Below are 27,914 nucleotides of genomic sequence, written 5' to 3'. Positions count from 1 at the left end.
GTTTCTCCACATCCCCACCAGGCAAAGAAGATGTTTTTTTAGAACCGTCTTCCACATATAACAAAGAAAGACAATTTAAAGTCATTTTATTTTATTGAGTTTTGCAAAAACCTCTTTAAACAACAGTCATAGAATAAGAAACTACTGCAAAAGTTCAAATAGGCCCAATTATAGCATACAACAGACCCTGGGATTTTAGTCTTATTATGTGATTTCAATTAATTCACTGTCATAAAAAGAATACACTGCCTTTCCTGCTGGGAAATTGCTTCAATATGGTCACCTTACATGGGGCTTCTGAACTTGGGGTATTTTAACAGCAGATCAGCATTTTAAGAATTTGAATTTAGTCAACTAGATGGGAGAAATTCTTTCCCAATGCATACATACATCAAATTGTATATCAAATCATCACAAGGTACACTTTGGATACCTTACAATTTTATTTGTCAATTGTATCGCCATAAAGCTGAAAAAAATAGAATTTGAACTTAGGACCTATCAGAGATTTTAAAATACGGGGTGGAAGGGAGTTCACAGCAAAAGCAGCTGCTGAGCTAAGAAAAGAAGAAAAATACGACTCAGTATAAATGATAGGTACTAGTTAATTTTAAGTACTAAAGAGGCATTTCATGCGCTGCTCGAATGTGGGAAAATCTCTTTGGTGTGGCAAAAAAATACTCATTATAGGTGCTCTAAAAAAGTACAAATTCTCTGCAAGTACACATTTTCATTATCAGATTTTTCTGTTTCTTCTCACTCGGCCAAGTATTTGAAAAATATAAACAAAGGCGTTTTAGCAAAACAAAAGGGTGACAAACTGATATACTAATAAGCTGAAACGGAATGTAATGGGGGGACTTCATACCTGCCAAAGAAAATTAAGAAAGAATATAAAATCTCAACGCGAGCCCTGCTGATCTGCTACAGTAAAAAAACTGCTCATCACTTTCCAGTCTAATCTGAGGTTTCTCTTTCTCTACTCAGTTTAAAAAAATACCATTAGGTTCCTTTGCATTGAATTTAGAACCACTTAAAAGTATTATGGTAGCTTTAAATTTTATGGATAATTCATTTGTATAAAAAAGGACATAAAATTAGTCTTTTATGTATAAAACTCATAATATCAGAAATATCATGGGTGTGTACAATTCAACCTATAGTTTCCCAGCTTTGCCTGTTTGCTGAAGCACTAAGTAGTCTACGTTATCATGGAAATGACTATTATCCAAAAATCACTGCTCATTCATTGTGGGCCATCCTGCCCGTATCAAGTGAATGAATTCATAGGTTTGAGGTTTCATTCTCCAATTCAGGATTTGGGCCCTTTATCAAATACCTGCAGTGTTTCTGAAATACCCAACTGAAAATAGGCAAACGATTCTAGGCCCCACCACAAGCTCTGGAAAAACCGTGACCATCCGTTGCCATGAATTTAACTGCTTCAAAGACGGTGCTAAACCCTCGTAACGTGCATTAAGAACGACATGTTGTAACGCCGAACCTAGACTCCCCATCACTTCTCCATCATGGCCAGGATCATCTCACAGGTCATGTCTTCATCCAGGTCCTCGCCTCCAGCCATGGCTTCTCCGAAGTCGATGGGAACCAGCCCTCCCAGGCACTGCTCTCCACTCACCAGGGAGGCCTCCTCGGCAGCGGCTTCTTGGGGAAAAGGCACAGCGTTGGCAAATTTAAAATAAAGCGGCCAAGAAGTCAGAATTGATAAACGGTGCGATTGCATTTTGGAAACAATCGCTGAATTTTTAGCACAGCCTTTTAGAAAACAATACTTCCATTTATAGGACTGTACAAATATCCTGATCTCAACTCTTTAAGGCAGGGCTTCTCAACCTCAGCTCTGCAGACATTGAGGGCCGGAGGGTTCCCTGCTGTGGGAACCTGTTAGGTGGTTAGTGGTCTCCCTGGCCTTGACCCGCGGGCTGCCAGAAGCACCCTCTCCCAGCTGTGGCCACCAGAAATGCCACCAGACGCAGGCACCTGTGCCCTGGGGGGCAAAATCACCCCCCGCTGAGAACCACGTGGCCTAAGGTGAATGCAGATCCTGCGAATTAGTGGCCGGACCGCTTACACAAGTCTTGTCCTGGCGCCCACGGAGTGACGCTGATGAAATGAAACAGGCCAGCTGCTCTCGGGACACCTGTCCCATCAGCTAATCAACATACCCCGAGTCACCTCCGGGTCAAGCGTCCTGCTAGGTACACACTTTGAGCCACACTCAGATCTGTGACCATCCCTGCCCTCCTTCCAGCAGCTTCTAAACAGTCAGCCCAACTCTGGGAGTCTAAAAGCAGAGGCTCACATCCACATCCGACCCCCTACCCATTTTCCAAATTCCTCCCCAAGAAGACCCGTGGAAAGTCACTGGCGAGGCACGGGGAATGAGAGACAGAGGGCCCCGCGCAGAAGAAGGCTTTTATCGCGTGTGACTTCCAACTTGTTGCAACAGAGTTTTGTCTACGGCTCCTTGAAGCATTTGGGGGGCGGGAGAGGAATAAGACCCAGGCCTTGTGTACGAAGATGAACGCAAGAGTCGCGGAATAGGTGCCGTCTGACAGTAACGTGCAGAAATCTACCGAGGACTGGCCCACTAACACGGCAGAAGTAGAAGTGACACGATTACCTGGAGGGTGTAGGTTAAAAAAAAAACCCTGAAGTGCAAATTATGTCCTGGTTTTGGCTAATACAAGTCAGGTTACTTGTCTCAATTCACACTTTGCTTTGAATACACAGCTGACCCTCTTCGATAGGCAAAACATTTTAATATATCCAGTCTTTTCATCCCCGAGTTTTAAAACTGCAAGAACTTTGCCCTTTCTGCCCTTCTGGCTCATGAACAGTCAACGCCAGCCGTGTCTCCAGGGCCCTTCCCAGAGCTCGTCGACGGAACGGTCCTGTTTCAAAGCCTAGTGTGAGTAAATGGGGGAGGAGGTGCGCGTGGGACCCACTCACTCTCCATCACTAAAAAGAAGTTTTTTCTGTTCTTTCAATGTCAACGTCCAGAAAGCACGTTGGGGAGAGGTCAGCTCAGGATTAATGAGGGTGAGGTGCTGCCCTGCACCTGCGGAGGCCGGTGCCCAGGCTGGGAGCCCTTAGGCTTGAACTCTGCTCCCTGGCAGAAATGTCACCAAGGGCAACGATTTCAAGGCCGCTAGTGAAGGCTACTCTTATTCAGGAAGGATTGGGCCAAACCTTTTAGGCACAAAGAAAATACCGCATTTATGTATCAAGGCGGGGTGCCTCATTAGCTAGGAAGTCACCCATTCATGTCGGCATCTTGGGATCCAGCCGAGGGGTCCGGGGAAACTGACCTCGGGATCTCTTTTCCGAGGTTGAAGGATTTGAGTCGATTTCACCTGCTTGACTTTGCCCATAAGGGACTGTGCTCGTGCCTCGCTGGTTTATTTAACAAGCGGCGCATGAACTGACACTGACGCCACCCTGGCGGCGGAGAGCTGGGGACCCCCCTGACGGCCGGGCCCGCCTTGCAGGGGAGCACGGTGCAGCTGAGAATGGGACCTCACCGGAGGGTCAGAGAAATGTGAAACTCAGCCCCGGGTGAGGCTCTGCAAAGCAGAGGCACAGTCCCGCGGGCACGTGAAGGGAGCTGACCCGGTCGGGGCTCAGAGCTGAGATTTCAGGGAGGCACAGGTGGGAGCTTGGGGAACCGGGGCACAGTCACCCAGGGATTCCCGGCAAAGGAGAGGGCGAGCCTGGCCTGGATGGGAGGGGGGACCAACGTGGCTGGGTGCCGGAGTTGGGGGGCTGCGTCTGGGGTCCTGGGCTTTGGAGCAGAGGGTGGTCAGGGAAGGGGCCGCGGGAGGTGGGCGGTGAGGACGGAGGGGCCCAATGTGCACGTGCGAAAGGTGCCCCGGTGGCCGGGAGAGGAGCTGCGAGACGGTGTCCCGGGCCCGGCGGAGGCAGGGGTGGAGTCAGCATGAGCAGGGGCTGAGGTGCCAGGACCGGCTGCCTCCAGACGTGGCCGAGAGGGGCTGCCAGTGCGAGCCGCGGCTTCGGGGGCCCCGACGCCGGTGTGGGTCGGGGATGTGGGAGAGAACAAGGCTGAGGGGGGCAGGGACGGTGGAGGGGTGTCAGGACTTCAGTTTTGGATGGACTGAGTTTGAGGCAGCTGAGCAGACGTGCTCACCAGGAGGCTGAACGTTCACCCCCAGTCTGCAGAGGCTACGGGGGCTGCAGTCCTGGACACCGGCGACCCGCCTGAAGGAACTGCAGCCACAGGACAGGGCGTGGGCCTGGTGTGCATGCGGTGCAGGCGTGGACACAGCTGTGGACATGACACAGGTGTGGGAGTAGGTGTGGATAGGGCGCAGCGTGGACATGACACAGGTGTGGACATGACACAGGTGAGGGTGCAGGTGTGGACATGGGTGCCGGTGTGGACATGACACAGGTGTGGGTGCAGGTGTGGATGGACATGACACAGGTGTGGCCATGGGGACAGCGACCAGGACGACTGCGGAGGAGGAGGAGGAGCTGTGGTTAGAAGCGGGGTCGGGGGAGGGCAGCTAGAGGGGCAGGAGAAACGCCAGGAGGCTGCGCCTACGGCAAGTGGGTCAGGAGGTCAAGAGACGGCCGGCCGGTCAGCAGTGCGAGGGCTGCGGAGAGCGGGGAAAGGCCGGCGGAACGCAGTGACCTCGGGCGGCGTGATGGGGCTAGAAGCCCAATGGAGGGGCCGAGGGGCGGGGGAGAGGGGAGTCCATGGGAACAAGAGGGGGCCGAGTGGAGCTGAGAGTCCTGCCGGTGTATTTATTTTTTCTCAAGACACAAGTATATTTCAGGCTGGCGAGAAGGGTCAGGCTGAACCGGACGAGCTGGCCGCTGGGGAGGGAGAAGCGAAACGTGGAGGGGTGAGCAGGTGGGAGAGACGCCAGGCAGAGGCGCCACGGGCTGTCCAGGGGGGCCCGGGGCGGGCTGTGGTCTCTGCCATTGAGTTCTCTACTGGCGGACGGGATGAAGGCCTGCGGTGTGGCGCTGCACTCAGGATAAAAGGGACCACGTGTGAGCTCTCGGTGGGACACGGTAACTCCTGCAGGAGATAAAGCAGGTGCTCCAGAGATGGGCCGTGGGTGCGATTCTGGATGGTTCTAACTGAGCTGGGCAGCTGTGCACCGACTGAGGCCCCCTAGGCCCTGCCAGGTCACCCGCCCTCCAGGACCTGGCTCCCACGATGCCTCCAGGGTGTGAGCTTTGCCAGGTGGGTGAGACGTGGAAAAAGAACCAGCGAGTCTGGCATGTGGACAGTTACTGAAATGAGGGACGCTGCACAGAGGGGAAAGGGACGGACTGCAGGACGCCCTGTTAAACGCGAGTTTCCGATAAACGCTGAATCATTGCTTAGCATAAGTTTATCCCAGGTACCGTGTGGGATATACTCATACGACAAGGTTATTCACTGTGTATCTGAAATTCAGATTGAGCTGGGCGTGTTCTCCACTTTATCTGACAACCCTTGAAGGAAGGAAGAGGCTTCTAGCTATCCGTGGGAACATTCACAAGTCCAGGATTGGGGCTGGAATCAAAATCTAGGGAATTTAAAGGATGAGGATGTCATGCACACATTTTCCATTTGTTTTTGCTGCAGGTTGCCTTGGTTTCCAATTACACTCTAAGTTCTAAGATTCTCACACGAAAGGAACAGGAAACATACAGGACAGCCGCACAGGAGCCAGGGCCTCCCCCTCGTGGAGCCATTCACAGGGCCGACGGGGCGCGGCCAACCCCTGTGTTAACCTGGGGTCTCACAGCTGCTCCCTGAGGCCGGAGGGAAAAGACTGACGCCTGGAGTGGGTTGAACGGCGGCTCCGCAAAAGACACGTCCACATCCTAACCCCCAACCTGGGACTGGGACTTTATCTGGAAGAAAGGTCTTTGAAGATGTAATGAAGGACCTCGAGATGAGATCATCCTAGATCTGCAGGCAGGCCCTAAAGCCAACGACACGTGTCTGTATGAGACAGAAAAGATGAGACGCAGATACAGGGGATGCGGCCAAAGGCAGACAGAGGCACAGACGGGGTGATGCAGCCACAGGCCCAGGGGCGCCCGGTCCACGGGAGGCCGGAAGAGGCAAGGAAGGGTGCCCCCCCACACACCGAGCGTGCAGATGGGGCGTAGCCCTGCCGATGGCCTTGATTTAGGGCTTCTGCCTCCACAACCTCCAGCAAATCAATTCCTGTTGCTCTAAGCCACCCAGCATGTGGTCATTTGCTGCGGCAGCCCCAGGAGATGGACCCAGGCCCATAGCTCCACCAGGCACGGGGACGGTCCACCAGCACGAGCAAGGACAGCGGGGGCATGTGCGGCGGCGGCGCCTGGCTCTCACGCCCCGCCAGGACCCCGTGTGATGGGGGGTGTGGACCCACCGGGGTCCCCAGGCTCCCTTCCTCCACGCATCCTCCCACTTCAGCAACCCGCCCGTCGGGACAGCAGCAGCGGTGGCTGCTGGAACCAGGCGCCCGCTGGGGTCACACACTTAGGGTTTCTGGGTGCGTCCCCTGCACAGTAACGCTCAGCACCCAGGGAAACGTACAACCAGAAAACCACCGTCAAAATAAAACCCGATTCATTTAACACGAGGTACCGTCTTCCTTGGCTGTCTCTTCCGGGATGGTCGGCTTCCTCTCCTTTGTTCGTCTTCCTTTTTCCGAGGTGGTTGGCTTTTCTTGCCGGGAGCCACACTTTTTCAAGTGTCTCTGCATGTTATTCTGCCAGAGAAATGAGAGCACAGGGAAAGCCAGCATCACTAGGAATGTCGTGGAAAACCCACGGCTAAAGAGACAGGAAGTGGGCAGGAACGCGCGCCTTGGGTAATCTTGTACAAAAAAGATGATTTTTTTTAAAGGTGACCCTTTTCTGTTGTTGTTGTTTCAGTCTAGCCGAAACCCAGCTTATTTTTAAATAGTTTTAAAGTCCTGGACGTCAATGAGAAGACAAAATTTATTTTCCTAGACTGCTTCTACTGAAGTGAGGCTTGAAAAATGCAATATACCCTCGATTTTGTGAAAATCAGTAATATACCATGGGCATTTTACTGCCCTGCCAGCTTCCCTCCAGACCCACTATGCATGGAGGTATTAAGACTGTACAACATTTGGAATTAAAAAGGCAGCTCAGAGCTTTCCTATCAAACCTAGTAACGATATATTTTTGTCTACGAACACTCAGGATGGTTTAAAATAAGTGAGACCACAACACTTACACTAAGTCCATATGCTAAAGTGAGATACTGGCGGCATGTCGTTAAATACGCTGATTATATAAAATGTGACCCCTAATTTCCATCGAGACTTCAGTGGGACGCTCAGGACTGTCCTGGTGCGTCGGGGAAAGAGGAAGGATCCGCATGTAAGGGGAGGGGGATGGTATTTAAATTTCTTCCATTTTATGCTTATCCATAGGGGTTGGCAAACTGCTTTTGAGCTACAACAGCAGACTTGAGTAGTTGGGGCAGAAACTGGTCTGTGAAGATGAAAATATTTACTCTGGCCCTTTACAGAAAAATGTGTGCCAATCCCTGGTGTATAGGATGACGACGTATATAAAACCAAGCCTTTTGGAGTCAAGGGTTCCTTGGTGAATATGATAAAAAGCAAGGCTCCTTCCCCAGCAAAGGGCATGTGTATCTCCATACACAGTCTCCCTACAACTTCACGAAGTTCATGGTTAAGAACTCCTGACACCAATTTGGGTGAGCAAACGAAACAAACAAAAACACGACCAGCCTTTAAAGAGTAAGTGGGGTAAGATTTTAAGTAAACATGTGGACACTTATGGCCCAGGGGGCAAAGTCATGTAACAAACATCTGTGTCAGGGAGACTTTCTCAAGAGAGGAGGTGCCCAGTTTTCTGAACCCAGAGCAGGGGTCCTGACTGGGGAGGAGAGGGGTGGCCCTGTGACGTTCTGGTATAGAGATACACTGGGGCCACTGTGGGCTAAAGAATGGAAGTTTGTGAATCATATACTTTTTAAAAATTAAACTGAATTTGAGTATCCAGATACACTTTCATTTATTTGTCTATTTTTAAACACAATTTTTAAAGAGCAGTTTTAGGTTCACAGCAAAATTGAGAGGGAGGCAGATTTTCTTCCCTACAAATCCTCTGTTGTCTGCCTATTCTTTCTTCCCCCAAACCCCAACCCCAAGCGACCGCTGGGCTTCTTATTGTCGCCACAGTTTTGCCTTTTCCAGGGTGCCACAGAGCTGAAATCATACAGTATGGAGCCTTTTCCGACTGGCTTCTTTCACTTAATGCGCACTTAGAGTTCCTCCATGTCTTTTTTTTTTTAAGATTTTTTTTGATGTGGAACTCTTTTTTTTTTTTGCTCTTTCTAAAATATTAATTTAAATGTTTATTTCCTCTTTTACATTTTGTATTATAAACTCATTTAAAGCTACAACTTTACAAATATTGACAAGCTAATTCTAAAATTCAAATGGAAATGCAAAGGACTCGAATAGCTGTAGTTTTTGGCTGCATCCCATTAGTTTGGACACGTGCTATTCATAAGTTTTAAATATAATTTAAATTCTATTCTTGATTTCTCCTTTAGTCCCAATAATGTTATAAAAGAGTGATTTTAAATATTCAAATTTGTATTGCTGATTAAAAAAATGTTTTTTGCAATGGTCAAAAACATGATCTTGCAATTTCAACTATTTGGGAAGCTAAAGAGAAATTTGAGGTTTTCTTTATGAACAATTTTTATAAAATTTCTTCCAATTCTTGAAATGTCCTGCCCCATAACTTTGAAAGTAAATATTAACTTAAGTTTCTACCATCTAATTGTTATATTTTGCCCATTCTGTATGTGCGGTTAAGAAGGAAAACCAAGTATTTAGTTGGTGGTTCTTTCTTTATGCCCGTGCCATCAAATCTTTTTTAGGGAGAAAAGAAATAAAAGTTTAATAGCTATTCTTTTTTTTTTTTGGCGGTACGCGGGCCTCTCACTGCTGTGGCCTCTCCCGTTGCGGAGCACAGGCTCCGGACGCGCAGGCTCAGCGGCCACGGCTCACGGGCCCAGCCGCTCCGCGGCACGTGGGAACCTCCCGGACCGGGGCACGAACCCGCGTCCCCCGCATCGGCAGGCGGACTCTCAACCACCGCGCCACCAGGGAAGCCCAACAGCTATTCTTAATGAAGAAACATTTTCACTCCACTCGCTGTCATACAACATCTGAGAATTTTCAACAGGAAAATAACTGGCTGCTCTCATGTTCAGAAAGGGGAAATCTGAGGAGAATCGCACCATTTTCATTAATCTGGGACACTTATCATCCTTTACCCCACAAGCAGTGGCTGCAGTTCATTTTGTATTACTGTGTATACTATGAACTCCTAACACAGGAAGTTAATTCAAAGTATACTGTTGTCCTCCTAGACAACGACAATGTACTGAGAACCATGTCACTTCTTGTATTTACAAGTTCAGCGAAAGAGATGAAAGTGACACCCACTCCTCTTTTTGGGAATCACAAGTTGAATAGAAGTATTCAGCACTGGTCATGCTAGATCTCTAAAGAACTAGGCACACAAAACCCAACATCCCTGCCGTTCCTGATGCTTGCTCTGTCTCTTCAAATTGTGTTTTTTGCTGTTAGGCACACCTTGGAATCTTTCTTTTTATGGGATAAAAGAAGCTGCTGTAAATAAGCCTTTAGTAATGTGGTGGTGTGGGGTGCATTCTCCAGCCTGTGTTGAGGGCTCAGCCTTTTCCTGAGCCTGTGCCTCTGGGCTGTGGTTTCTCAGTTTCTTTTTTCTCCCCTCTTGGGTGGGACAGAACGTCTACAATGGGGTGGAGTTGGGCATTTCCCTTCCCCAGGTCAGTTAGGCTCTGATAAAACCCCAGCAGATTAGGCACTGGTTAACTAGTGTACCCCCAGGACAGGCCTTGTTAAGAAGAATGGTTCTTTTTCCACTCTCCCTGCAGGAAACAGGAGAGTTTTGGGGTTTTTTTTTTTTTAGATATTCGCTGTGGGAACCTTGCTAAACTCCTGGTGGTAAAGCTCACAATATTGTGGGGATCTCCCTACGAATGGATCCCCCTGCACCTTTCAACACTCAAGAGTTGTCCACACCGAGCCTCCAGCAATTCATCAATGACAGATCTGGTTTTCCTACACCGGCACTGGCTTCCATAGCAGTTCCTGCTTCTAAGTCTCTGCTCAGGTAAGAGGGGACTCCCTGCATTCACCTGTCTGTGTCTCCAAGCTTGGGGGCAGCGGTTTTGCCCTGTGGCCTCACCTCTTTTACGGATCCTAAAGAGTTGTTGATTTTTCACTCTATTCAGCTTTTTACTTGTTAGGATGAAGTAGTGACTTCCAAGTTCCTTACACATGGAACCAGAAATGGGAAATCCCTTTCTTTTATTTTTTATAAACAGCTTTATCGAGATATAATTCCCATACCATAAAATTCACCTGTTTAAAATGTATAGTTCAAGGGTTTTAGTTCATTCAAAGAACTGTGCAACTATGCACCACCATCAATTTTAGAACATTTCAAAAAGAAATCCTATGCCGTAAACACTCTGCATTCCCCCTCCTTCTAGCTCCTGGCAACCACTAATCTACTTTCTGTCTCTATGAATTTGCCTGTTCTGGACGTTTCATCAAGATGGATCATATAATATGTAGCCTTCTGTGTCTGGCTTTTTTCAAGGTTCACCCATGTTATATAGCATGTATCAGTGTTTCACTTCTTTTTTTGGTTGAATAATATTCCAGTGTATGGGCGGGCCATGTTTTATCTGTTCGTTAGTTGATGGACATTTGGGTAGTTTCCACTTTTGGGCTATTATGAATAATGCTGCTGTGAACATTTGTGTACAGGTTTTTGTGTGGCCATATGTTTCAACTCTTTGGGATACATGCCTAGGAGTGGAATTGCCGGGTCACATGGTAACTCTATGTTTAACTTTTTGAGGAACTGCCGGACTGTTTTACAAGGTGACTTCACCATTTAAAAATCCCACCTGTAATGTATAACAGGTTCAGTTTTCCCACATCTTTTATTATCTGCCTTCTTTAATCACAGCCATTCTAATGGCTCATCCTAGGGGTATCTCACTGTGATTCTGATTTGCATTTCCTCAGTGACAAATGTTTTCATGTGCCTATCAGCCATCTGTATATTTTCTTTGGAGAAATGTCTACTTAGATCTTTTGCCTGTTTTTTTTTTTTTTTTTTTTTTTTTTGTGGTACGCGGGCCTCTCACTATCGTGGCCTCTCTTGTTGCGGAGCACAGCCTCCGGACGCGCAGGCTCAGCGGCCATGGCTCACGGGCCCAGCCGTTCCGTGGCATGTGGGATCTTCCCGGACCCGGGCACAAACCCGTGTCCCCTGCATCGGCAGGCAGATTCTCAACCACTGCGCCACCAGGGAAGCCCCTTTGCCTGTTTTTAATAGGGTATTTAACTTTTTATTATAGTGTTGTAAAAATTCTTTCTACATTCTAGATGCAAGTCCCAATGTGCTTTCTTGAATGGAAGGAAAAGTTTCAAAACTTCTGACTTTATGTTCTGAAGGATTCTATGAGGCTGACTTATTCTTTTCTCTGTTTTCTTGTTTCTCACACCAAAGGGCAGCTTCTTTACAATTTTAACTCAGTATGAATGACACTGTTTTTGGAGCACTGCCACCGCTTCTGTTTGAAATTTTGAACTAATAGCATTAACACTCCAGAACTGTCCCACACACTACCCAGAAAACACAACTACCCTACCATCTTCTTCTAAGAGAAAAGATAGTTTCTTCCATAAAAATAGTCAAGTTCAGATAATTTTAAACTTTTATAAAGTACACACATCATCTAGGGATCTAACTAATCATCTGTGGTGGCTTTAAAATGTCCACAAATTCTCTGGCACTCTTTCTTTCAAAAGGGACTTTACCCCTCACCCCTTGAGTACGGGCTGAATTATATGATGCATTTCTAATGGAAAGAAGTAGGGTCGTGTCACTTCTAAGATTAGGGGACACTGTGGCTTCCTCCTTGCTCTCTCTCTTGCTCTGGTCACGAGGACACTTGAGCAGCCCAACAGAGAGGTACACATAGTGAGGAACTGAAGCCTCCTGCCAACAGCCATGTTGCGCACGCCATCTTGGAAGCGGTCCCTCCAGCTCCAGTCAAGCCATCAAAGGACTGCAGCCCCTGACAACATCCAGACTGCAACTCACGAGAGACCCAGAGGCAGAAGCACCCAGCTGAGCCACTCCCAACTTCCCAAGCCACAGAAAATGAGAGATAACAAATGTTGGTTGTCTTAAGCCACTACCTCTCGAGGTAATTTGTTGTGCAATAGATAACTAATATGACACTTAAAAAAATAAAATTGAAGAGTAAATGTATTTCTGAGCACAGTACCGAGAGCCCTATTCTAAGAATATCTACGAAACATATTACAAGTTGCATTCTCTCTGTGAAGTAGCCTAAATCTAATCCACAGGGACAATTTTTAAAATGTTACCCTAAAAGCAGGGGTTCTTTGTAGATCGTTTGGGAGTCTGAGAACTCCCTAAAGCCATTTGCAAGATTCTGTCTGCAAGGAGTGTCTTTTTTCACGGAAGGGAAACCACATGTTTATAAGATTTTCAAGAGTTTTGTGACTCCAAACAACGAATAACCACTTTCTTAAGGCATGACAGATGCTATCTTAAATCCGGGCAGGTTTCTATAACCAGGATAAAACTAGGAGGATTTATTGGGACTTGAGTGAGCTTACCAAGCGGGAAAAGCCTTTGCCACACCTGGGGCATTTGTAAACAGTCGGGATGAAAGTTGTATCATGGCACTTCTTGAAGTGCACATTTAGAAGTTGCTTCTGTCCGAAACATCTATTGCAGGAGAGGCAGGCAAACGGCTTCTCTCCAGTGTGGGTACGTATGTGAGCTGTCATATGACGTTCCTAGAAGGGAAGGAAAACAAATGGCTGAGCCACTGACAGGAATTTTATAGCATCAGACGTTATTTATCGTGTACCTTTTTTTTCCCTCCCCAAAGATGTGTGCATTTTTTTTTTTTTTTTTTTTTTTTTTTGGCGGTATGCAGGCCTCTCACTGTTGTGGCCTCTCCCACTGCGGAGCACAGGCTGCGGACGCGCAGGCTCAGCGGCCATGGCTCACGGGTCCAGCCGCTCCGCGGCACGTGGGATCCTCCTGGACCAGGGCACGAACCCGTGTCTCCTGCATCGGCAGGCGGATTCCCAACCACTGCGCCACCAGGGAAGCCCAAGATGTGTGCATTTTTAAGAGAAAACAAAGCAAACGCATTCTTGACACAGCACTACCGCGGAAGTAGCGCAGTCTGGCCTCTAGGAAACAAGCTTACACAGTCCCTGCCATCAGGTTGCCAAGTTCTCACGATTAATTCCAGCTGGTCCTACAGTCCCGGGGGGGATGCAGTAGAACATACCTTGGGGAGTGAAACCATAATCAATTTCCCCTCCAAAAGAGCTTATATATTCGAAGCCCTATTTCTAGAATTATTTGCCATGAGCTGAGTTTACAAAGGGCAGATGGAACCTGAAAACTTGAAAATCTATTATTAGAGTTTCAACTCTGCAGACTTTTGGGGTCTGAAGGACGTTAAGCATCTAAACATTTTCCCGGCTACTTCCTGATAGTGTTACAAATCTTCACATCGATTTGAAAGCATAGTGGGGGACTTCCCCGGTGGTGCAGTGGTTAAGAATCCACCTGCCAGACAGCAGGGGACACGGGTTCAAGCCCTGGTCTGGGAGGATCCCACATGCCGCGGAGCAACTAAGCCTGTGAGCTACAGCTATTGAGCCTGTGCTCTAGAGCCCGAGAGCCACAACTACTGAGCCCATGTGCCACAACTACGGAAGCCCGCGTGCCTAGAGCCCGTGCTCTGCAACAAGAGAAGCCACCGCAATGAGAAGCCCGCGCACCGCAACGAAGAGTAGCCCCTGCTCGCTGCAACTAGAGAAAGCCCGCGCGCAGCAACGAAGACCCAACACAGCCAAAAAATATATATAAAAAAATAAATTTAATAAATTCCTTTTTTTTTTTTTTTTTGTGGTACGCGGGCCTCTCACTGTTGTGGCCTCTCCCGTTGCGGAGCACAGGCTCCGGACGCGCAGGCCCAGCGGCCATGGCTCACGGGCCCAGCCGCTCCGCGGCATGTGGGATCTTCCCGGACCGGGGCACGAACCTGCGTCCCCTGCATCGGCAGGCGGATTCTCAACCACTGCGCCACCAGGGAAGCCCCAATAAATTCCTTTGTTAAAAAAAAAAAAAGGAATTTGGGTGAAAATAATTGTTCTTGGCAAAGAAATCGCCAAAAATTTTAACTAAGATTTCTATGAGTAAATCATTTGGGGCATCAGGACAAGAATATAGAGAGAGCCAAGCTAAAGTACACATTTTATTTGTTTTACTTAAAATGGCGTGACTATTCAGATGGAATGTACAGCCACTTCTGCATTAGTGTTAATGCCTTAACTGATGGTCTTCCTCGCAATCTTTCTCTCATGAACATACAGCTCCCCGCCACACACCTTTCAGCTCATCCCTCTCTCCCAGGTAAGCATCACCTGGTCTCCTGCTGGGAGTCATGGTTCAACCTGGGAGGGCTGCTCTCCAGGACCAAAGCGGCTCAGTGCACCCAGCAGTGCTGCGGCCTCATCCCTGGCCTCCACGTACCCGTTTGCTCTCTGCTCCCCAAACACCTGGGGCTCTATCCTCCCTGGGACCACCTCCCAAGTCTCATCCATCTTCTAGGAAGCTCTCTTAGTTCATTTAAACAAATTTGAGCCTGAGGCATCCAAACAGTCTAAAGCTCAAAATCTACGAGAAAAACTCACTCTCCTTTATTCAAAGCATATACTGTTTCCAGCCCACACTTTGAAACACAATAAGAACTGACCTCCACCTTTGGTGACCAGTGGCAAAATATTCACAGTAGCACACAATGCTTCAAAACCGCTGTTCAGTTCCTCAACTTTTGGTCTTAGGACCCATTATACTCATAAAAAATCAAGGACAACTCCAAGGAGCTTTTGTTCATGGGGATGATATCTATTAATATTGACTGTATTAGAAATCAATTGAGAAATTAAAAATATAAAAAATATTTATCAATTCATTTAAAAATAACAACAACTATGTTAACATACTTCTGTAAATGCCTTTTATCTATTTTTTTAAAACAAAAAAACTAATGTCTCACCTCATATATAAGATTGCACTATTTGGGACATACTTATATACAGAAGTATTTGTTGTTTACCTGAAATTCAAATTTAACTGGTCATTATCTATTTTTATTTCTAAGTCTGGCAACCTTGTTCAAAGGAAATAGCTTCTGCCTTCGGTCTGCAGGGGTGTGTTATTGTGGCTGAAACAGATGAAGAACATCTGCTCTCCCAGATATATAGTTGGGAAAGGGAGCAGAATTTTTATAGTTTTTTTCAAATAATTGTGGATATTCTTCTCTATTACACCAAAATTCAACAAGTGGTAATTTCTTAAAAGTTGGTTAAAATGTGGGGCCTGAAACCACACCAATGAACTTTTTGTACTTTGTTACGTTAAAATGTGTTGATCTTTTTATACTTTGAATGGATCTTTTACCCATGCATGATTTTGTAAATAACAGATGGGTCATTTGGAAAACATCAGCTTACTGAGTTATAAAGAGCTTCTAGGTGTTGAGTATATACTATTAAAAATGCTTTCTTAAAATCACTTCAATCTCATTTGAAAAGTCTTAAGTATTAGAAAGCTGCCAGGTTCACGCTGATGGATATCAGTTTTCCAAGTGGGAATTGCTTTCTTGGCAACCCATTTTCCTTGACATGGCAGGATCACTTCATTTGCTCTCAAGAGAACGTCTACCAAATACCCAATAATGGAATAAGCAGAGTTTGTCATCTGATCTTTCACGAAAAAATAGTGATTCATGAAAAAGTGGCTAGTTGAGCTGGCAACTCAAAAGTCCCACAGATGCCTTCTCCAGATGACCGCCGTGCTTTGGAGGACAGCGAACTTCATAGTTCATCAAGCAGACTATTAAAAAGAGCATTCAGGGTCAAGATGGAATAAAGTGAATAACTTTCACTGCTTTGTCAAGGACATTCTTAAGTAAACTGCTCTTTCTTTTTGCTGCCAGTGCACGAAGAAGAAGAACACAGTGGTCCTGCTTGGTGTGGCCACACTGACTCACATTAAAGCAGCTCCACTGTTTTTGCACCATCAGGGCCAATGTCACCTAGTGAAAAGGGCAAATAATATGTTGGCATTACAACTAGTTGATAACAGTGATTTTGACCTTATGATCCTGATTGGTTTCAAGGACCTCTAGGGGTCTGTGAACCACACTTGTGAACCACACTTTAAGAACGGTTGCTTTCAGCTCTCGGCTCCTCCCCAAAGTGCCTAAAACACAGTACCTGCTTGCAAGTGTAGCTGCAGTGTTCACACCTGAACCTCTTCTCGTTTTTGTGAGTTTTCTGGTGCTGAATGAGAGCATGGCGCTCGTGGAAGACAGCAGAACAGTAGCGGCACTTCATCCCTGCAGCTTTGTACGTATGCAGGTTGCGCAAATGGGCACCTAAAAGAGTAACAGAACATCACGTAGGAGAATAGGGTTACTTTCTGTGAGGCCGATTTCCCCCTATGCTCCAAATAGGGTTTCTCACCCTTGCTACTACAGGCAGACCTCGGAGATATTGCAGGTTCCGTTCCAGACCATCACAATAAAGTGAATCACATGGATTTCCTTGTTTCCCACTGTATAAAATTTATGTTTATGCTATACCATAGTCTATTAAGTGTGCGGTAGCCCTATGTCTAAAAAACAATGTACGTACTTTAAAAATACTGCTAAAAAGTGCTAATCGTCAGCTGAGCCTTCAGCAAGCGATAATCTTTTCGCAGGTGGAGGGTTTGAAATATTGCGAGATTTACCAAAATGTGACATGGAGACAAGAAGTGAGCAAATGCTGTTGGAAAAATGGTGTCAACAGACTTGCTCAAGGCAGGGTTGCCACAAACCTTCAATCTGTAAAAAACGCCGTATCTGAGAAGCACGAGAAAGCAAAGTGCAATAAAACGAGGTCTGCCTGTATTAACACTTGAGGCTGGCTGATGCCTTCCCGGGTGGGTGTCCTGTGCGTTGCAGCATGTTCAGCAGCATCCGTGGCCTCCACCCTCTACCCTCTAGTTCCAGTAGCATCCCTTCCTCCCCACTTGTGACAACCAAAGTGCCTCCAGACATTGCCAAATGCCTCCTGGGAGGTAAAATCATTCTCAGCTAAAAAAATGCTGCTCTAAATGCACAGCGCAGTGACATCTCACTTCAATATTCGTTCATATAGAGTCAAGCGTTACATAAGGTAGGGCATATTGGACCTAGCGTGTTCATTTAACAAAGCACTTGGAGAACCTTACGGTGTGGGTGGAATTTTAGGATAATGTTAAGATGGCTTTACATAACAAAGATATAACTTCTGTATTTTGGCTTAAAATAAAAGCCCCGACGTTCTGTTAGAGGACAGTGCTCTGTTTTCTCCTACGCTGTAATTGAGAGGCACGCTCTAGGATAATTTCTGCTCAACTAAGTGTAAAGCGCGGTGGCTTTGTGATCCTTTGTGTAAGACGTCTCTGCAGGGCAGAGGTACACACCTCACACGTGCCGACTCGGTCATTTAAAGAGCTTGGTGTCTCCTATAGTGACAGGAAGGAAGACTTAGCTTGTGTACAAAGCTTCTTACGGGTATATGGAGGTATACGGAGTGCGCCACCGACTTGGATGGGACATAACCTGTATATCTTTGCCATGGTGTCGAAAATGTCCTTTCTTGGCAACTGGCTCTAGACTCTTGTGTCCTACAGGGTCTCACTGGGCTGTGTTTTGCAACTGACAAAGGATTTGGACGCAAAATTAAGACTTCATTAAACACCTTTACCCTCTCAGAAATGTTTGCAAATGTTTGCGCCTCTCCTCTCCAGAATTTCTCTGGGCAAACCAGGGACTCTATTTCTGCCGACATATTCTGAGTGTCACAGTGTTATGTGTCTTAGAAAGAAGAAAATGAGAGAGCAGGAACCTTGAAACAAAGGAGAGGGGCTGGTTCACTCATCGTCCCCTCCGCCACCGCCCACGGCTAAGGAGGGCCGGTTTCCCCTGCAGGCGGGATACAAGCCCGGCTCCCAATCTGGCACCCGGGACCTGCTCCGGGTGCCTCGTATTGCTAGGAGGGTTTACGCTGTCACAATACGGATTTCACGTCACCTGAATGAAGCGGGCTCTTTTACCGAAGCAAGTTCCTTATGGGAAAAACCATGTCTTGCTCCTTGCCTTTGCACCCTCGGTTCCCAGAATTGTTTAGGGTCACGGTAAGGGTTTAAGAAAAATTTGCTGAGTGTCACGGGAGAGATCATTTAATAGAGAGTCAGAACCTGCCATCAGGCCACCTCCTGGCACCTGGTCACGAGACTCTGGGGCAGTTCGCTTTTTGTCCCTTATCCGCTTCGTCATCTGTAAAAACAGGCCCAATATGGAATACAATAATATCCGGGGAAGCCCTTTATGAGCTCGAATGCCCGTGAGAGCTCTTCTGTGTACCTGGACCGGGCCCGGGCCAGACTCTGAAACTGCACTTATGAGATCTAGCCACGAGATGGCACCACAGGACGTCCGGAAAAAAACCACCAACACCACCCGGGAGCAGCTCCTGAATCCGGCTGCCTCCCTGGAACCAGGCCCAGGGCTCCACAGGCTGCCCGAGGAGCCGGCCCGCGGGGCAGCGCGAGGACGTTCTCTACGTCACACACTCACGCAGGTCGCTCCTCCTTGCAGTGGTGGTGGCACAGTGCGGGCACTGGTACTTGGGGGCGTTCTCGCTGTGCTTCTGCAGGACGTGTGTCTTCATGGTCCCGCTCTGGGTGAAGCGCGCGTGGCAGATGTGGCATTCGTAGGGCCTCTCACCTGGGACACGGATGACGGCGATGACCCTCCGCCGAGGGGCTTCACCCCGAAACCCCTGGTGCTCCCCAAAGGACACCTGGAGCTGAAAGCCTCTCTTTCCGCCCCCCACCAAGACTCCCTTTGCAACTCCTTTCTCATCTGTTTAACCCCCAACTAGGGCCAGCTTCCTAAATCAAACCTGGACCACGTGATGTCCAGCTGTGTGGACAGCAGCCCAGATGGGCGACGCTCCTAACATCTGGAGGCTACTGACGGTTCAAGACCCACACCTCGTTCTTACCCTTGGTGTAAAGAACCCAGAAGCACACATAATCATAGTCCTTATACAACAAAATATAAAGAGAGTGCTTTACGAAATCAGTACACTTTGTTTTCTGTTTTGCTTAAAGTTGAAGGATGAATTAAGGCACCGACTTTTAAAAACCTGGAAAACCCATGGGAGCAAACAGGTGACGGTGTTGACTCTTCATAGTGGTGTCACCGTGGGGTATTTACGTGCTGTGTTTATGTGTTGAATTACGCTCCCTCAACGCTAAATAAATGCAAAGGCAACATCCCTGTCAAAACTTCGCTTTGACGTTTGAACTTTAATTCTGCACTGAAGATAACTTTGACAAGGTCGCTTGTAAGAAGGAAACTACGCTTTCCTTATTTGGCCTTAAGCGTGAGAAACTTTTACCGGAATGCGTCCTCATGTGCCGTTTCAGCTTGTAGGTGTCTTTGCCGGCGTAGCTACAGAGACAGCACTGAAAGGGGCGTTCGCCCGTGTGTGAACGGATGTGACGCTTCAATTTACTTGCCTGATAAACAAATGAAAGATATTTATTGCAATAGAAATTTCAAACTTGTGGAGTCTTCAATAAACCAGCGTTATAAAAGATATCTAAACGAGTCCGATTTCAACAGCAGAGCCTATCTCACACCCTGAAGAAAACATGCTAAAGCCACTGCTTTCTCTCCTCTGTGGTGGATGATGTTCTGAATTTGATGTGTGTGCATAAGATCCTTGGGCGATAATCAGCAGGAGGTTCAAGAGACTCTCACCTTCAGCTTCACTTTACAAAGGAAAGTGGAAATCTAGCTGCTCAGTGGCGTCCACAGTTTTATTTTCATTTCTAAGGCAACGGCATCTCAATAGCTGCAAAGTTTAGATCATGCTGCAGAAGTGCAGAGGCCCGAAAATTTTTTTGCTTGCATAAACAGAGAAACTTGAAAACGTGAGCTCTTGAATGGACCGACATCTGTCGGAGGCACTTCACAGTTCCAAGTTCTGTGGACCCTAAACAGCCCAGGGATGGAGGAACACCCTCCTTGCCATTAAGAATAGATTCTACGTGGGGACTTCCCTCGTGGAGCAGGGGTTAAGAATCTGCCTGCCAATGCACGGGACACGGGTCTGAGCCCTGGTCCGGGAAGATCCCACGTGCCACAGAGCAACTAAGCCTGTGCGCCACAACTACTGAGCCTGTGCTCTAGAGCCCACGAGCCACAGCTACTGAGCCCGTGTTCTGCAACTACTGAAGCCTGCATGCCTAGAGCCTGTGCTCCGCAACAAGAGAAGCCACCGTTCACGGCAACTAGAGAATGTCCAGCACAGCAACAAAGACCCAACGCAGCCAAAAATAAACAAATAAATAAATTTATATATATATATAAAAAGAATAGGTTCTACGCTGTAGCAGTTTATAAGAACTTTTAAGTAGAAGAAAACACATTCGAATTTGATTACATATCGTAGGCAATTAGTTAAAAGGCAAACATGCCCATTTTATCATGTTTTTGGCCTATTGTATTAGCCTTCTAGGACTGTTCTTATTCTGTATTCACTTATTTCAGGCTCTTTTCTACCTTTAGCAGAAACAGAGGTAATGAACCATGCTTGGGCTACAGACGTGGGAAAGCCCTCAGCAGCCTGTCTGTGATCTTAGGAAGGCTCCACTTGGCCTGGTTCCCTAATGTGCAGCAAGTACCCAGAAGCCTAAAGAACATTCAAGAACAAAGGAAGACTCGGAACGGAAAACAAGATCCAAACCAAAGAACGTAGCTTAGATTTTTAGAAGAAAAGAAAGGCATATTTGAGTATATCAGAAAGCAAAACAAAAGGAATTTTTAAAATTGTAGCGTGAGAGGTTTGATAAGCTGAGTGGCGTGCATGAACAAAGAAGGCTGTGTGTAAACCTTCTCTGGACGGCTTTGAAAGGCAGGAGGGGGAGGGAGGGGAGTTCAGAAGTTGGTGTACTCTGCACCCCAGCTTCGCACATTCCTGCTGGTACATGTGTAAAGGGGTGGCGTCAGGGTGGGGGGCTTTGGTTACTCCCACTTAGAGCAGACCAGCATGCTAGGACTTGGAAAATGCAAAAAACAGGGTGATGGCAGAAGCAGAGGGTCCATATGTCGAGGTCGACCCTGGAGAAGGGTCTCAGGTCTCAGCGAACGCGGGAAATTTGTGCTGAGACCTGTGGCAGGACACCAGCCAAAAGTCTACTCTAGGCTTAGCATTCTCAGATGGCTTTGTTCTTTGAAACCCTCATTTTGTGTTTTCACAGTACAGTTTCAACCTTTAACTCAAATGACAAATAATTTTTAAAAATAGTAATAGCCAAAAAAAAAAAAATTTTTTTTGGAATCAAATTCTCCCCTGTCTGTGAAATTTTCTCGCTGATGAAACACTGTTTCATCACTACTGTATTTAAACTTTAGCCACAGCCCCTTTAACTTGGTTCAATTCAAGTGTATTGTCCTTTCCCAACGGGGCTCAAAATCGGGACCCAGCATGTGCTCTGCTAGATAGTGGAGTTCTTAAAGATTAATTGTACAAAAGTGACACTCAAAAGTAAATATACTGTTCTGTTGTTTCACTGAGGGTGTGCTAAATCTGCTGGAAGGTATAAATAAATCTATCTAGTATAAATGAACATGACTTATAACTGAAGATTTAAAAAGTTGGCTTCTGTCATTAAGAGTGGAAATGGCCACGTTTAAATCTTTAAGCGCATTGCTTTGTATCAGATCAAGTGCCATTGGGGAAAGCTCAAAAATCTCAGCAAAAATTCAGACTGGTCTCTGTTCTGCTAGAGCAAATACACTTTGATTTCGCAGAATGAGTCCTACAAAGAATGCAGGGTAGAACTTTTTAACAAATATGGGAATTATTTCTCAAGGATCACAGATTATTTGTAATTTGTACAGCTCTACATACTGCTTTCACTAGTCGGTAATCAAGGAAAAAAAGAAATCACATTAAAAAATATTAAATTTAGGAAACAAAATGAGTATTATTTCCTGCAGAGATGTTACAAGAGATTCTACTAGTAGTTTGACTTACATGACTTTTACAGCAGCTTCTTAATACGACACTACGAAACTTTAAGAGTGAACTTACCTCTACGCTAGCATACATGCACATGGAACACTTAAAGGGCTTCTCGTGAGTGTGTTTATAACGTCTGTGTCGGACAAGTTCTCCACTGGTGACAAATGCCATGTCACAATCACCACACTTGTAGGGCCTGGTTCCTGTAAAATCACATAGTTTATTCTTTTAAGCAAGATTTAACCACAACTTTCCTAGGGAATCATGACTTATAAATGACAGTCTCAAAATGCTTTAAAAATTAAGAGGCTCTTTAAACCACAAATGCCCCGGAAAGATATGAGAAAAATCTTTGGAACATCCAACGTTTTTAACTGAAATTGAAGAAAAAAGACAAAATTAAAGTTTTAAAAAATGCATTATTTTAATATGCAAACAGATGGATTTGCTTTCTTACCCAAGCCTCAACACACACCATTGAAGGGAAACATCCCTCTCAGCTGTTTACCTGTATGGGTGTTGATATGATTCCGAAGGAGAGTAACAGTACGGAAAGCTTTCAGGCAAAGGTGACATACGTGGGGCTTTTCATTGGTGTGGGTTTTCATATGACGATTCAAACTCGACATTCTAGAAGAGGTGAACGTGCAGATGTCACAGTGGAAGGTTCGTTTTACTTCTGCAGGAGGGAGAGACAACATTTATGGATTTGTAAAAACCTTTCTTTAGGTGTTCAAGTTCCACTTAAATACAAAGTAACTACACACATCCTTTTCTCACCTGATGTGGTAACTGAACAAAAGATGCTCCATGCAAATGGTAAGCAAAAGAAAGCTGGGTGGCTCTACTAATAGACAAAACAGACTTTGACAAAAATTGTTACAAGAGACAATTACGAACATAACGCAATGGTAAAAGAGTCAAACCATCATGAAGATATAACAATTATAAACATACGTGAACCTAATAACAGATCCCCAAAATACTTGAAGCAAAAACTGAAAGAATTGAAAGCAGGAAGAGATGCTTCAATAACAGTTGGGAGACTTCAATGCCCCACATTCAACAATGAAGAGAACTAGACAGAATATCATCAAGGAAACAGAAGACTTAAACAACGTTATAAACCAACTGGACAGAAGAATCAGCTATAGAACACTTCACTCAACAACAGGAGAACATACATTCTTCTCAGGTACATAGGGCACCCTCTTCAGGAAAGACCATATGGTAAATCAGAAAACAAGTGTCAATTAATTTTAAAAGACAGAAATAATTTGCTCTCTGACCATTATGGAATGAAGTCAGACATCAATAAAAGAAGGAAATTTGGAAAATTCACAAATATATAGAAGTTAAACAACACACTCCCAAAGGACCAATGGGTCAAAGAAGAAATCACAAAGAAACTGTAAAATATTTTGAGATGAATAAAAGTGAAAATATGGCATACCAAGCTTACAGGATATAGCTAAAGTGCTCAGAAGGAAACTTTTAATTGTAAACACTTACATTAAAAAAGAAAAAATATTTTAGATCGATAACCTAACTTTACATCTTAAGGAACTAGAAAAATAAGAGAAGTCTAAACCCAAAGCTAGCAGAAGGAATCAATAATAAGGATTAGAGTGAAGATAAATGAGATGGAAAATAAGAAAACAGCAGAGAGGACCAATGGAACTGAAAGTTGGTTCTTTTAAAAGATCAACATTGACACTTTCTCTAGACTTGTAACCAAAAAAAAAAAAAAGATAAATAAAATAATTAAAATCAGGAAGCAAAGTGTACTACTATTTCTGTACTACCAACCATACAGAAATAAAAAGGACTATAAGAGAATACACAAATGTGTGCCAATAAACTAGAAAACCTAGACAAAATGGAAAATTCCTAGAAACACACAATCTACCAAAACTGACTCAAGAAGAAATAGAAAATCCAAATAGCCCTACAATCAATAAAGAGATTGAGTCATTAATCAAAAAACGTTCAACAAAGAAACCCCCAGGGCCAGATGGCATCATTGGAGAATACTACCAGACTTAAAGAATTAACATCAATCTAAAACTTTTAAAAAAACATCTAAACTCTAAACTCTAACATCTAAAACTCTTAAAAAAAAAAAAAGAAAGGAGAAGAGTAGGAAACACTTCCCAACTCATTTCCTAAGGCCAGTATTACTCTGATACTGAAGAAAAAGACACCAAAACAAAACTATAGACCAATATCCCTTATGAACACCAATGCAAAAATCTTCAACATACTAGCAAACCAAATCCAGTAGCATATTTAAAAGATTGTGCACCTTGACCACGTGGAATTTATCACAGTAATGGAAGAGAGGTTGAATAGATGGAAATCAATCAATGTAATACACCAAACTGACAAAAGAAAGGGAGAAAAAAACCTACATGATCATCTCAACAGGTACAGAAAAAGCACTTCACAAATTCCAACACCCTTTCATGATGAAACACTCAACAAACTTGGAATACAAGGTTTTGGGCTTGAGTTGTGTTCCCCAAAAAGATACGTTGCAGTCCTCATGGCAAATATCTATGAATGTGACCTTACTTGCACATAGGGTCTTTGAAGACAATTTCAGATGATTATACTGGACTAGGACGGGTCCTAATCCAATATGACTGGTATCCTTATAAGAAGAGAACAGAGACACAGGAAGAGACACACGGAGAACTTTATGGGACAACAGAGCCAGAGACTTGGAGGGATGCATCTACAGGGCAAGGGTGCCGTCGCCTCACCAGAAGCTAAGAGAAAGGCATGGAACATATTCTCTTTTAGAGCCTTCCAACAGAGCATGGCTGTATCAACACTGTGATTTCAGACTTCCAGCTTCCAGAGCTGTGACAGAATACGTTTATGTTGTTTTAAGCCACCCAGTTTGTGGCATTTTGTTATGGCAGCCCTGGGAAGCTAATACAGGCACCAATTTAAAAATGGGCAAAGGATTTGAATAGACATTTTTGAAGAAGACACGTCAATAGCCAATAACACATGAAAAGATACTCAACGTCATTAGTCGTTAGGGAAATGCAAATGAAAACCATAATGGGATACCCCTTCAGACTCACTAGGATGGCTGTAATTTTTTAAAATGGAGAATAGTGAGAATGTGGAGAAAGTGGAACCCTCCTACATTGCTGCTGGGAATGTAAATTGGTGCAGCTGTAGCTCCTCAAATAGTGAAGCGTAGAGTATCCAGCAATTCCACTCCTAGGAATACACCCAAAAGAACTGAAAACAGGTGTGCAAACAAAAACTTGTCCATGAATATTCATAGCAGCACCATGGACAATAGCTAAAAGGTAAAAAGAGCCTAAATCTGGATCAACAGAACACTGGATAAACAGAATATGGTGTGTATCCATACAATGGAACGTTATTCAGGGGTGAAGGAATGAGGTACCGACACATGCTACGACGTGGATGAGCCTTCAAAATGTTATGGTAAGTGAAGGAATCCAGACACAAAAGGCCACGTGTTACCTGGGTATGATTCCATTTAAATGAATTGCCCAGAAGTGACTGTTTAATGGGTACACTTTTCTTTTTAGGTTGATAAAAATATTCTGGAATTAGACAGTGGTGACACTTGCACAGAATTGTGAATATATTAAAAAACCTGAAAATGAGCTAGGAGCTGGGAATTTGGGGGTACAATCTCTTGATTTAAATATATGAGAAACTAATATATAGCAAAGGTTATGAATGCAACCAGCTACTGAAGCCAGAGGCAATCAGCCTAAATAAATAACGTTAACCACACGTAAGAAGAAGGGACAGTGGTGGCAGTGTGGCTTTCTAAACGGAGTCTCTTTCTAAACCCGACTAGCTGTTGCTAGAAGGAGGAAACAGCCGAGGGCGGCCAAATGTGACTTTTTATAAATGAGCTAAAAGTTGAGACTTCAAGGGTGGACTCTCTTGATTTAAATAAGGGAGAAACGAATACTTTTTAAAAAGCTGAACAAATAATTTTCGAGAGTCAGAGTCATCCTCTCTCCTGGCCTCACTTAAACATGCCCTCCCCTTAAAGGGCACCCCTGCTGCCCTCTGGGCATCACTCCTTCCTTCTCCAGGGCCTGAAGCACTTGCTCTGCTCTCCGTCAGACCCCCTAACCCACCGGGGCTGCAAACTAGGGAGCAGATGGGGCCCAAACTTCTATTTATGTGCACAGCCCTTTTCGGGAGCCTCTGTACTATGCTTTCAAAACATCTGCGCACAAGATGCAAAACTCTTTTGGATTTGATTCCCAATACAGAATGTTAGTTCAAAATTTCTCCCATTTCCTGACATTCTGAAAGCGACTAAGGCAACCACTTCAAACTTCAACTGCCATCCCCTTCCCCTAAAGAGAATCAGCAGCCCTGTTGTTTGAAGGGTCTCTTACAAATGAACCGACCTACCCTTTGTCTGTTTTTGACTTTTTGTAGCGTTGGCTTTTTCAACATGTGCTTGACCCAGCGCAGGTTTCTCAATATGTAAGGCTGAAATTGTCAGAACAATTTCATCTCTTCCTTCATCTCCTGGTCTCGCTTCCACAAGAAAAAACTGCCCTTCTGTTTCTTCACTGAATCCACCTTCAGCCAGCAGCTGTTCCTCTTCCTGACCTTTCTCAAGCTAATACACAAAAACAAGTATTCAAGCAAGTACAATACTATTAATTACAGCCTGATTCAACTCTTTGCTTTGATGAAACCATAGAATCCATAGAGAAAAACACAAATTAAAGAAGCACAGAAGATTGCCCACTGCAACCAAAATGCTTAAACTGTAATTACTAAGCATCAAGGGTTTCGGTGGTGAAACAGAGTACAATTTAAAAACTCGATGCATCTCATCGTATTCTAATTAGTGTAACTTTTTAAACTCTCAAAAAACATGAGGTCCCCCAAGATTTTCCTGGGAAATATTTTTACTGTATTTAATTTTAAATTGCAAATTTTAAACTGCTTGTCCATACATAATACTGCATGAAGGGCAACTCTGAAAAATAGTTTTCTGGCTTCCTCCCCCACCCCCCATTTTATTAAAACCAGTTGTACCTCTATAGATCCAGAACTTTCTGCCAGGCTCACTGCACACTTCCTGTCTTCACTGGCCCCGGTCACATTCTCCTCCAGAACATGAAACTGTATCACCTCCACCTCCTGCAGCGAGTCCACCTCCTCCTGGATGCCAGTGGTGACACACTGGTGCAGGCTCTGCTGGGACCCCTCCCCAAGCCACACCAGTGACTGCAGCCCACTACCAGCCTGCTGCACCATCACCTGCACCTCTTCCTGGTGCTGTGGTGCCAGGTCCTGCAGCGCCGTCTCTTCGGAAGTCAAGTGCACCATCTGCAGGGTCAGGATGTGCTTCTCGCCCTCCTCCGGGATGGCCAGCTCCAGCTCCGGCTCGCCCCCTGGGATCTTGGCTTGGAGGGCCCCGTGGGTGCTCTCGGCCTCTAACTCTTCAGAGCTTGGGTGTTCCCTCACTCTGCACACCCCTTCTTCTTCCTCCTCCAGGGCTTTTTCTCTCATCAACTCTGGTTCTTTGATTTTGGTGAACTGCTCCGGAGGGACAGAGATCTCGGTCCCTGCCAT

General features: G+C 45.4%; 2 protein-coding genes across 9 annotated transcripts in view; one reads left to right on the top strand and one right to left on the bottom strand.

Annotated features, from left to right (window-relative positions):
• Positions 1 to 27,914, top strand: part of RBM38 (RNA binding motif protein 38) — a 112,968-nt gene that overhangs the window by 81,540 nt on the left and 3,514 nt on the right. For 4 of the 6 annotated variants that reach the window (XM_067011825.1, XM_067011823.1, XM_067011821.1 and 1 more), the window contains one exon: positions 5,624 to 6,612. The exons of 1 other annotated variant lie outside the window; for it this stretch is intronic. In XM_067011825.1, coding sequence (XP_066867926.1) covers positions 5,624 to 5,651 — 28 coding nt within the window. In that variant the 3' untranslated portion in view covers positions 5,652 to 6,612. Of the gene's footprint in view, positions 1 to 5,623; positions 6,613 to 10,005; positions 10,197 to 27,914 lie in introns of those variants that run through there. One more of the 6 variants, XM_067011816.1, reaches the window with a different exon arrangement.
• Positions 1,517 to 27,914, bottom strand: CTCFL (CCCTC-binding factor like). Of its 3 annotated transcripts, XM_067011813.1 has the most exons (11): positions 27,600 to 27,914; positions 27,375 to 27,500; positions 26,736 to 26,949; positions 22,816 to 22,986; positions 22,377 to 22,510; positions 19,674 to 19,794; positions 18,845 to 18,994; positions 16,455 to 16,615; positions 12,765 to 12,947; positions 6,623 to 6,746; positions 1,517 to 1,665 (listed from the first exon to the last, which is right to left on the bottom strand). In XM_067011813.1, the coding sequence occupies exons 1-11, from the start codon at positions 27,912 to 27,914 to the stop codon at positions 1,517 to 1,519; spliced, it is 1,848 nt and encodes a 615-aa protein (XP_066867914.1). The 3 variants fall into 3 exon arrangements, with proteins under 3 accessions (XP_066867914.1, XP_058894966.1, XP_066867915.1); XM_059038983.2 differs by having other exon boundaries at positions 26,736 to 26,934; positions 27,375 to 27,914; XM_067011814.1 differs by lacking the exons at positions 1,517 to 1,665; positions 6,623 to 6,746; positions 16,455 to 16,615; positions 18,845 to 18,994 and having other exon boundaries at positions 12,826 to 12,863; positions 27,375 to 27,914.

The sequence above is a fragment of the Kogia breviceps genome, chromosome 14, assembly GCF_026419965.1.
Source record: "Kogia breviceps isolate mKogBre1 chromosome 14, mKogBre1 haplotype 1, whole genome shotgun sequence".
Taxonomy (NCBI): Eukaryota; Metazoa; Chordata; class Mammalia; order Artiodactyla; family Physeteridae; genus Kogia; species Kogia breviceps.
The sequence above is the reverse complement of the archived record's forward strand: the minus strand, read 5'-3'. Positions and strand labels throughout refer to the sequence as shown.

Coding starts and splice junctions, on each gene's coding strand:
- CTCFL (XM_059038983.2), bottom strand. CDS start 27,914: ATGGCAGGGACCGAGATCTCTGTCCCTCCGGAGCAGTTCACCAAAATC. Junction 26,935..27,374: donor AAAGTTCTGGATCTATAGAG/GTACAACTGGTT, acceptor GAGAAAGGTCAG/GAAGAGGAACAGCTGCTGGC. Junction 18,995..19,673: donor GCACATGAGGACGCATTCCG/GTAAAAGTTTCT, acceptor TCCGTGTCCCAG/GTGAGAGGCCCTACGAATGC.